This window comes from Accipiter gentilis, chromosome 23 (genome assembly GCF_929443795.1).
Source record: "Accipiter gentilis chromosome 23, bAccGen1.1, whole genome shotgun sequence".
Classification (NCBI taxonomy): domain Eukaryota; kingdom Metazoa; phylum Chordata; class Aves; order Accipitriformes; family Accipitridae; genus Astur; species Astur gentilis.
The window spans coordinates 10671413-10683321 of NC_064902.1; the positions used below are offsets into that span (position 1 = coordinate 10671413).

Sequence of the window (11909 nt, forward strand, 5' to 3'; positions counted from 1 at the left end):
CTACTTAAGCTGCTCTTCAGAACTTCACTGTAGGACTTTACAAATAAAAACTACTTCTTGGCAAGAGAAAGGGAAGTACAAGACAAAAAAGAAGTATGTCCCTTCCCAGTTTCAGTTAAATCCCTGACCTTTCACTAAACCCTGAGTTTAACCCTGCAATGGGGGATAGCGTTATCTGTTATGACAAGCTTTAATTTAGCAATAACACCAGGTTTGCAGACCTACATTTTACAGTTCCTTAACTGTTCATACTAAGCATTTAAAAGACTATTGTCATAACTTTCAGATAGTTTATATTCCAGTAGATATGTAGAATGGGATTACCAATACTTACATTTTGGGGTTCTCCCAGTTTTCTTGAGGGGTGAGGGGGAAATGCTGGTATTCCTTAATACATAGGAGATAAAATCCCAAAAGAAAAAAGCAGCTGCACAACAGTCTTATCCATGTTAACATTCCCTTCAACATATAGAACTACTAATTATGTACAGTTGAGGTTGTAGGTTCCTGTGAAGTTTTCCTGTCCATAAAGATCATACTCCTTGTACAGTATGTAATCCTTCAAGCAGTTTGGCAGTGGAAGGAAGGTCATGAAGACTGGACAACGGAGACGCAACCGGCCCATGCATTCGCGTATCTTCAGACGACAAAGATGCTTCAGAGAGCGAGGATTTGCTAGAAGTGAGAAGGTGAGACTGATATTAGTAAGTTAGTTATTAAATTTTGTTCAGTTTATTTATTCAGTACTCTGCTACCTTTCAAAAGCTTTGTTCCCAATTTTGCTGCATATTCATTCTATAAATAGTCAAATAATATGAATGTGGCTGTCCCTGGACAACCGGACCTGTCCAGATCTTCTAGCCTTTTTATCTTAGCCCATACACCTCTCAGTTATATATTTACAATCATTGCCAGCTAAATAAACAGATTTTGTTTCTGTCAAGTTGCCTAAATATAGGTTAATGGAAGTTTTAAGTAGTGAAGTTTGGGGAACATACTTTATTCCTAAATAACTCGTGCCAGTCTTTGGTCAACCTAAAGAAGCTACTAAAAGTAGAATTTTGAGTCACTACTTCTTAATCTGTGTACAAGCAAAAAGGACATAGAATTAATCTAGACTAGAATTAAATCACTCTAAAACAGTGATTTATTAGATTTGTTCCATCAACTTGAGGCAGGGGGAAAAGCTTTTCTCCCCTTGAAGAGGACTGTGTTGTCTACCTTGTAATTAAAGTTCCAAGTGCTCTACATAAATTATGCAGTTACTGTGTGTCAGACTTCTGAAAGAAACTTAGTTGAAACCCTGCGTAGACTGATTTTTTAGAGGTCTCTTACTGTCAAAACATAACTTTTGGCCTAACAAGGGTCAAGAAAAGCACCAGTGTGATGTAAAGAAAATGAAAACTAAAATACTACCAACAAAAAAGGCCCCAATCCCAAAACAGCTTGTTTGTCATTTCAAATTTGAACACCAGATACTTACTTAAAATCAAATTGATGTCTGGCCAGAGTTCCTGTTCTTTGAGAACTGCTTCTAGCTTCCAGCAGATATTGACGTGATCGACGTAATCTAACATTATTCGCACTACTTTCCCAGACAGATGCTTCAACCATGACAAGGTTATCACTTCACAGAACTGATCGAAACAAAATGTTTAATAGGATGATATTCAATACTCCTGTAAATGACTTCCACCTTTGCAGGACAAGAGTAATTAAATAACTTCAGAACGCTAGGAAGAACGAGTGTTCTGTCAGTCAGGGGAGCTTTAGAGGTTGTCACAGCTTGCATTAAGCCTCACTAGTAGAATCTGAAAATCTGAGAGATGGTTATTTTGTACCAGATCTAAAAGTGAACTTAACTAGCTGGATATTTAGTAACTAAGTGCTTAAAAAGAAGTGCTACCACTCACTAAGTGGAATTTAGACTTGTGTCCCCACCTGCTGAACAGGGGGACCCAGCAGTCCAGTGCATGCCACACCCCCTTATCTTCGGGTTAAAGAAGGGTTTATTAGGTTCAAGTGGACTTTGCAGACTACAAAACAATGATGCTGATGGGTGTCTCTAGGATCCTCTTTAGACTGGTCCAGGTTTGTTAATTTCTGCTCAGTGCTTATTGTGCCAGCTCCAGGGGTCCTTGCAACAGCCTTCCAGTACTAGTGTTATGACACAAGACAACCCAGCGAGCCCACCTCCAAGTCCCTGCTTTCACAGCATGGACAAGACTGCCCTGGAGAGCCAATTCTGTACTGATCATTAGCATATCATTAGCTATATTTTCATGATTCAAAAATATTGTTTATGATCATTTGCTGTCATGAACCAGGCCTCCTGACAACATCAATTTAATTTTGTCTATTCCTACCTTTAGGTGTAAACTGTCCTACAGTTTCAAAACTTCCTTTTCTGACACTGCATTAAGTACATTTTCATTTAGCTTTAGGAAGGATACTGGTAGTAAAACAACATATGAAGCCATCTGATATACTTACCATTGTATCTTTGATAACAGTAGAAGTCCACCCATCAGTCACATACTGGGAATGCGAACTGTTTCCCTGAGGGCAATCAAAGCAGCGGTGCACATCATACCCATAGTTCATCAGCATTCTTAACATGACTTCATCTTTCAGAGCATACTGTAGAGCTGATGGAAAATGTGTTGTATTCACTCTGCAGAAGTAATTGACGTTAGCCCCATGTCGGAGCAGTAGATTCATTAACTCATAGTTGCCCATTCTCAAGGCTATTTGGAGACAGTTGATGGGATCTTGGTTTGGCAGGGCTCCAGCATTCAACAGCAACTGTGCTGAACAGATATCCCCGTTGGAAACAGCAAAGTACAACGCTGATTTCCGGTGGTCATCGTAGCCTTTGCGAACTCTTTGATCCAGCATAAAATTGGCATCAAACCCAGATTTGAGGAGAAACTCAAGGCACTGAGGATGTGCTCCTGCTGCTGCTGAGTGAACTGGACTTATCCCACTTTCTTTAATGGCATCAAAGTTAGTAACTGGAACTAAATATTTTAGGGCTCTAAAGAATTAAAAAAAGAAGAATCTCAGAATCTTAAACATACTGGTTCACCTAGCTCAGTGTTTGAATTTCTCTGTGTTGCTGAGCTTCAGAATTCATCATGACTGTATACAATTGTCTTAGTCTACCAAATCAGTACCATGGCATGCTCTACCTCTGCACTGACTTTAATTGCTAACGATTAAATTGTTAGCCAGCAATGGATACTGACTTCACACCTACTACGCATAAAATATTATTATATTATACTATTATTCAAGAGCAACCCCATTCTCTGCTAGCGAAATAATGATTCCTTCTCAATAGAAGCTTTTCCTGAATGTCGAGAACACGGTATTATTGCTTAACCTATAGGAATTAGGGCATTTAATAGAATAGAATATATAACATGAATACATACATAATTTAATATATATGATACATTTAGGTTTAAACATAAATATAAAATACTAACATAGGAATTAAGAATCCTCAGATTCTTAACCACAATGCAACATTCCTAGTATTGAAGACTTGTTTCTCACTTACTGGTTGTGATTTTAGCATAACTATCTTCCAGTAACCTTCCTGTCTTTAAAATAGGGATAACCTTATCCCCTAAGTCTATTTGTTTATTTAGTACATTTAACTTCCTGTGATGGGGTGGAGATGAGGCATACCCAAAGAGAGTGAGGATGTCCAAAGAACCTCAACATCAGACTGGACAGTGTTACTATTTGTGGCAAGTGGGGAAATACTGTAGGAATTAGTATGTTCATCCTAAAATGATGAAGATTTTAGCCTGACCAGTCTTTTACATTTAGACACAGAAAACTCATATTTACACAGTCAAAAAGAGTTCCTTCTACAAAACTACAGATTTGCTGCCTGCTTTGAATAACGTAGAATTAGCAAAATTAATATTTCTCATGTCACCATTACTTGATTTTTAAGTACATTAACTCACAGAAAGTGTCCTCTATATGCAGCTCTGTGGATTGGCAAATGACCCGAGTGCTTTGGTACATTGGCATCAGCCCCATATTCTAGTAAAAGACTCAGAGAATCTGGATTTCCTCCTCCTGCTGCTTCAAATAAAACAGAAGCACAATCCATTGCCTGTGAAAGAACATTCGCACCTGGAAAGAAGCATCAAGGATTTTCACAGTTGTCACTGTAAATATCCAGCAATAATTAATATCTCCAACCCTCCAGTGATACAGTATTGTGAATTCTATTCTTAAGCAAATAAAACCACTATGGGCATAAACCTTCATGTTGGATCCTCAATTTTAGATGTGTTTATGGAATCCTGGGAACAAGAAGGTCCAAACTGCTTTGAACACAATTACATAGTAAGACTTGCTGCTAGGAGTGGGCAAAGAAGGGGTTTGGTTCTTACTTATACAAACAATTGGGTTTTGGCTTACATACAATGCATTTCAATTCTTCTACTTTACTAAGACAAGTATAACTAAATATGAGAGAAGCCAGTATCAAAACAGTTCATACAATCCAGTTCCAGCACTGCTGAGCCATCATACAAAATTCCCCACCACAAATGTCATCTGGCCTTCCCTAAGGTTACCTGTCTACATGAGAAAACAATATTGCATTTAAAAACAATTACAACTGCTCACTAAAATATTATTTGAATATTATGAAAATGTAGTCTTTATCAGGCCTTTACTTAACTACATCACAACAATCCTCCTGGAGCAGATAGCATTTAGTTTTCTTTAGTAAGGGAAATTACTTCTGCTGCTATTTCCGAAGGTGTATTTTACAATAACCAGTTTTCATCCAATCACAGAACTTTCAGAAGACTAATAAAAATGTGTATAAATAGGCTAACTACTTTAGAGGGAATATTATGTGTGTGTGTGTGCATATATATATATATGCACACACACATACATCTTATAACATGAATATATATATATGCATATATATATATATATGCACACACACACACATCTTATAACATGAAATTTAAGATGCTAGGAATTCTTTAGATGGACCTCAACTTACGTGATTTGGGAGTCAAATTCTTCAAATAGATTAAGATGCCATCCAAAAATGCAAACAAAATATCTGCTGCAGTGTGTCAGATTTGCTTGCAGGTTTGCAAAGCATTTACTGATTTACTACTACAGTTTGCTACAAGTAAGTAATCTTTAAAAATATATTTTGTATATGTTTGGATCTATTAACAATACAGTCTGTATACTCAGTAGCATGATAGCAGTCCATTTCCTTTCACTTCAGTTATGCAAAGTTTAACTGGCTACTGAGCTAAGAACAATTTTTTGCCTCTGCATTTAGGAATAATTTTCTCTGTTGGAAAGAGGATTGACTTTCTCCGATTTGGGCTTTAAACATTTCAGTACTAACACACATGGCTTACAATTTCTACTCACTTGAAGACTACCACCACAGAACCTACATGTTACTAAATCAATCTACCGAGTTGTAAAACAGAACCACAGAATAGCTGAGGTCGGAAAGGACCTCTGGAGATCATCCAGTCCAAGCCTGTGCTCAAGCAGGGTCAGCTACAGCAGGTTGCCCAGGACAGTGTCCAGTCAGGTTTCTAGTACCTCCAAGGATAGAGACTCCACAACCTCTCTGAGTGACCTGTTCCAATGTTCAACCACCCTCACAGAAAAAAGTGTTTTCTTATGTTCAGACAGAATTTGCTAGGTTTTAATTGGTGCCCATTGCCTCTTGTCCTGTTATGGGGCACCACTGAGAAGAATCTGGCTCTGTCCTCTTTACACCATCCCATCAGATACTTATAACACTGGCAAGATAGACCCCCACCCTGAGTGTTCTCTTCCTGTAACATCCTATGTAATAAAGTCTCACCTTTTTGCAATAAGAGCTCCATAATTTCTGTATGTCCGATCTGTGCAGCCAGTGCTAGAGGTGTAAGCCCATATCCACTGCGAGGGTCAGGATCTGCTCCAGAACGAAGAAGCAGCTTCACCAGATCCTTCCTGCCTAGTCTGGCTGCCTCATGTAAAGCAGTCCTCTTGTGGACACACTGCAAATTCACTTTTGCACCAGAACTTATCAACAAGGAGGCAATCTCGTACGAGTCATGTTTAATTGCTGTAAGACAATAAGCGAAGTATCAGCCAGAATGTTTCAACACTATTCTATGCACTATGGCTTCTACTACATGGCAGCCCAGGAAAGCTCGAGCTGTTCCTGGTAGTGAGTGCTATTTATACACTCAGAAATGTCACACTACACTGAAAGGTTTTACTTATCAACAAGTCTGTTCTTTGTTTGCAGAAGAACATTAACTATTCAAATGAATAATTTTATGGTAATCTCTTTTTCTCTCTGTAATCCCCTGTTGCGTTTGGTAATGCAACAGAACGCAACTTTCCTTGCCACTAGATGGAGATCCTATACAGGGTCTTGGTGCAGTCAGGAGCTGGCCTGCTCAGCTCTATTCGATCTTCACAAACAGTTACCATAATATGAAACAAAGTTTAAAACGACTGTGTCATATGCCTCCGTATCTTAATAAGCCTGATCTGTTAAGTCAGTAAGGATCTTAAAAGAGTAATTTGCATTGGCTCCAGCGGATGGAATGAATAGGCAACACCTTTCCCTCCTTCTCTCTTTGATCTCCCAGGCTGTGCAGGGTAGAACAGTGAGACAGATTAGGCAGAGAAGCTTCATGCGGCACAGCTGCTTGAGATACCATTGACAGCATACTATAACCTGTGATATCCCATTATCTGTAACCTACACAGCTGCTTTAGATATATCCCATACACCCCTTTCTTGGGGGATGGTGCATTTTAATATACTGCACTTCAAAAGTATTTAGGAATTCTCTACATCTTTTCTAAGCAGGTGGCCCTGACTAGAAACTTTAGTCATTTCAAAAGGATGGACTGGGGGTCCAGTAAGGAAACTTACAGTACTCCTTTAGAACTCAGATAATGAGAACACGCTTTCCTTTTTTTGGCTAGGACTCAGTAAGAATAATAGCATCACAGCCAAAATTGAGGGAAGCAAATTAAATGAACACAGAACATTTTTTAAAAGCATCTTGGAAAAATATGGTTCCTTATAAATCAAGAATTACAGTTCTTGTGCATGATCAAATTAAAATGGCATTCACATTAAGAGTGATACTAGGTATGGGACCTTCTTCTTCAGTTAAAAAAATTCAAAGAGAAGTGAACCAAGAATTTAGGCCTGGCTAGCTTCTTCACTTGTCATACTTGCATTAATTCCAACAATGTCTGAATAGGGACAAACACTGTTATATGCTCTACGTAATGCAGATAAATCAGGCTGGTTTGCTATAATTTTTGAAAATCAAACCCAATTACCTTAGTTTTTGGAGAAAGAGAAGCTGATGCAATGAAAGAGATACCATGTAAGCAGAGAATATGAATGTTTCATGCCTGCAGACATGAAGGACAGTAATAGCATGAAAAAGCAGGACCACTGCGTAAATGATGCCAAGGAAAGCAGAGGATGACACTCTGCACTTTGCAGAGAAAGCAATTTGATTCTTTGAGGAAAAAGATGTATGTTCAACCTGAACCTCAAACTCTTTGCAACTGAGGGACAGAAAATGGCAGGCATCTGGAGCTCCCTGCATTGGATCAGACTTTGGGGAAAGATTTTTAGCTCCTAATTCTATGTTTCTCACACTTCAGTAGATCAATAAGGATAATACTTTAATTAATAAACAATGCTAAGAACTTTGTGGTGACAGTCCCTAACTTGGAATTGTCAGGTCATTTAAAGCCTTGATTTTGTTTAAGAAAAACAGACGGGGACAGACACATTCAATACTGAGATTAACATTTTTTGCTCCTTTTAGCAAAATATTTTAGATATTGATTTTAAGTCAAATATGTCAAATTGAAACCTAAAATGTGTAACTATAATCTCACCTCATTCCCTCACCTCTCCACCCCTAAATAAGGTATTCACCTATAACTAAAGGAGAATCTCCCTCTTCATTCTTAACATTGGGATTGCAGCCATTGAGCAGGAGAAAGCGGACATTGTCTACAAAGCAATTTCTTACTGCCACCAAGAGAGGTGTTTCCCCTTTTAGAGTGGTCTGTTCCCACGTAATGGCACGGGAGGCTGAAATACAGAAAAGAACACATTTGAAGCTGGATGATTCATCAAACCCGACTTTGTAAAACTTTTTTGGTGGAAAACCAGAAGGATTCTGTACCTTTCAAAGTTATTTCAAGGATGTTCTTATTTAGCTGTGCTGCAGCTTCATGCACAGGAAGCCAGCCTTGCTGATCTGCTTCCTCAAAAGCAGAACTGTGCCTCACCAACTTCATCAACGCTTCTTCTTGACCTGCAAAATTTTAAGACAGACACATATCCCATTACTCATCATAAAACAAAATTCAGGCAACTAATATATTGAGTGCCATTTATCCCATCAGTGTATCTAGAATAAAAAACTTGCTTTGTCAAAGCAATTTTTTCTGAGAGGGTGGTTTACATGAACAGAACAATCAATGATTGCCATTGACTCACAAAGCATTTTAAATTATACATTGAAAAAACTTGCTTATAATAGTACGATTAAAATATTTCAAATACAATCCTCTCATAAGCAATAGTGCATGCAAGTTTAATGTATAAACAGGTGTCCTAGTGAAACTGTAGGAAAAAATATTTAGGTTGGCAAAATGTCATGGTTTAACCCCAGCCAGCAACTAGGCACCATGCAGCCACTCACTCACTTCCCCGCCCCCCCCTGTGGGATGGGGGAGAGAATGGGGGAGGGGGGGAAGAAAGGTAAAACTCATTAGTTGAGATAAGAACAGTTTAACAGGACAGAAAGGAAGAAACTAATAATGATAATAATAACAAAAATAAAATTATAATAATAAGAAAAGGATTGGAATATACAAGTGATGCACAATGCAATTGCTCACCACTCACCAACCAATGCCCAGTTAATTCCCAAGCAGCTATCCACCCTCTCTGGACAACTCCCCCCAGTTTATATACTGGGCATGACATCACGTGGTATGGAATATCCCTTTGGCCACTTTGGGTCAGTTGCCCTGGTTGCATCCCCTCCCAGCTTCTTGTGCCCCTCCAGCCTTCTTGCTGGCTGGGCATGAGAAGCTGAAAAATCCTTGACTTAGTATAAACACTACTCAGCAACAGCTGAAAACATCAGTGTGTTGCCAACATTCTTCTCATACTAAATCCAAAACATAACACTATACCAGCGACTAGAAAGAAAATTAACTCTATCCCAGCCAAAAAAAGGACACAAAAGTAAAAAGTAAAATGAAGCTGATCTAATAGGGATGAGACTTACCTTGTTATTCCTACTTTTACTAACAATCTTATTGGATCTTTAATCAACACAAGTGATTATGTTTTCAATTTTATATCTCATCAAGAAACAGCAAAACTTTCTTGGCTGGAAAGCCTGTTTAAGTAGAAGCCTGGTTTCTGCTCTTGTTTTTTATCCCATCATTACTGGGAGAAGGCAGTCTGCCCTCTGTTAGTTACAACTATAGGATGGGGGGACAGACTGCTCTTAATCACTGCTGCTGAAGTTGTCCTACATATGAAAGAATTATATATTCATAAGGCCAGACAGCAAGTGTAACTAGAGTTTAGACACATTCTCCATTGTGTATGGAACATTTATAGCATTTGCTTTTCCAGAAAAGACTTGGCTTCTTGATCTCTACTCCACTAAATATCTCTATAACTACTATGATGTGTGCAAGGACTGGACTGAAAGTTTCCCACTGCCAGACAACTGTCCAAACAACTGTACTACTTATGCTCATTGTTTAGTTATCTCTGTGACTCGGAGATATAAATTGATTATACAACAAAAAGTAGAAGTTTTAGAGGAGCAGACTAAGAGCATCTCGTGCTGGAATACACTTAAGTTTGGCAATTAAGGAACAATTCTGGAACACTCTGAGGCAGAGAAAGGATTTCAATCTGGGTATCTCACAAAGTGGCAAATGCTTTTATGAAGTATTAACTCACTGAGGGCCTTGCCATCCTGTTGTTTATATTACAAGAAAGGTCTGGCATTGTCCCTAATTCCAGGAGATGAAGCACTGGAATCTGAGAGGAGTGATATTTGAATCCATGTTCCCATCTAATAAATTAGCTTCTGGGTGTCCTGGTTTTAGTTGCCTTACTCCTCCCAAGACTATATAAAGAAAAAGTGCACTTAAATCAGGTGATCAAACACCCAAAATGTAGGCATTACTCGACAGTGCAATATCCAAGTGATTCCTCGGAGTACAGGCTTAGTAAGGTGTATTTGTACTTAACTGTCCGAATTGCTGCAATTATCTTTCCATGTTCTTTGCTTGCAATATACTGGAAACTGCATAAACAGAACAAAAATAAAGAGATAAGTAAAAATTAATGTGAAGTTCGGGATATAATTATACCTTAATTTAAATAGTCAAGTCTAGACTACACGTTAAAGTTCTGTAAGTTACGTAGGTTTTGTCAGGGTTTAACACATTAAAACACTTTTTTTGTTGGTCTTCCCCTGCCACTATAAATATTAGATTTTTCACACAAAGACAACAATTCAATGCTAAAATGAGGGAAAGCTACCATACCAATCTATTTTTACATCACGTACTTATCTTCTTCATAAAGCCTTGTACTCACTTAGATATTGACGTAAAACATCATACATTCCATATTTTCGAGGAAATGGGTTACTTTTTCAGGGAGAACTCAGAATAAGTGAGCTACCAGTGGTTTCAAGTGTCCATTAGACAAGGTCAGAGCGATACAACATATGGACTCACAAATGAAAATAAGGTTACTACATGCTTATAGTAATGTCAAGAAAACACCCAAAATAGAAGTAGTAACTTATTACCTTTCATCCTCTCTTGCACTGCCACTGGTTTCAATTTTATGCTTATCTTGTAAGCTTTCCTGAATAGCTTGTTGGGTAGGGATTTCATCATCAGAATCATAACTGAACAGATATGTAGAATTATACATGGCAAATCAACACAACCTGGATCACTTTTCGAAGGGAAACCCTGCTTTTTAATTGGAAGCAGATCTTAAATCTTCAGGTTAAATCTAGAATAACAGAAATAGCAATCGCTGGTTAAGTATCAAGAGAAATGAAACATAGTTTAAAATAAATTACACGGAACTTCTCCATCTCAAGCTTCAGCTTTCTCCCAATTATTTAATTTTGCACTGCAAAGAGTTATTCTATTTAGAACAGAGTAAAGGTTTTCTATTCCAATAACATGTGCTAGCTTTTATCTCTGTTCCACAGACTGAACATACAGAATAGCTACTTGTTCGGGCATTACTTATTAGACAGCAACAAAAATAAGTAAAACCTAGTTTTCAGATAAATACTCATTCCCTCCTAAGTTTTTTAGACACTCAAATATCATCACAATTGTGCTATGATGTTTCCTTAGTATGACAACAGATGCGTAATAAGACTCAGGATGTTTTTTCAGTTTGTTCACAGAAGGCCTGGAAGTGAAGGACAAGTGAAGGACATGAAAGTTTTTAATAATAGCTTTTGTTCAAACTGTTTCAATACAGATATCATGAGGGCTATATCTTGTAGTCAGGAAAGTATTGTAGATTTGTGCTATTACGTGCATCAGCCTTCCAACTGAAACAACATCAAACTCCATGCTTGAGAAAAAGACCAACTTTACCACCTTATCTACATAATCTACAACCATTAGGACAGATAAACTTACAATTCTGCATTTTCTTCCTCAATGCATGCCTTTTTATTCCTAATACTTGTAAGGGATATATATATAAAATACTGCAATAATATATATCCAAATACAGGCAGAAATAAAACACAGTGGTATAACCACAATGGAGTTCA

At 37.9% G+C, this 11909-nt stretch overlaps 1 protein-coding gene across 1 annotated transcript; it reads right to left on the bottom strand.

Moving 5' to 3' along the window:
- Nucleotides 1-92: 92 nt before the first annotated feature.
- Nucleotides 93-11038, bottom strand: ASB14 (ankyrin repeat and SOCS box containing 14). Its single transcript, XM_049826234.1, has 10 exons — nt 10911-11038; nt 10343-10397; nt 9006; nt 8241-8372; nt 7988-8146; nt 5885-6130; nt 3984-4155; nt 2494-3037; nt 1484-1637; nt 93-675 (listed from the first exon to the last, which is right to left on the bottom strand). The coding sequence occupies exons 1-10, from the start codon at nt 11036-11038 to the stop codon at nt 482-484; spliced, it is 1785 nt and encodes a 594-aa protein (XP_049682191.1). The 3' UTR covers nt 93-481.
- Nucleotides 11039-11909: the final 871 nt, after the last annotated feature.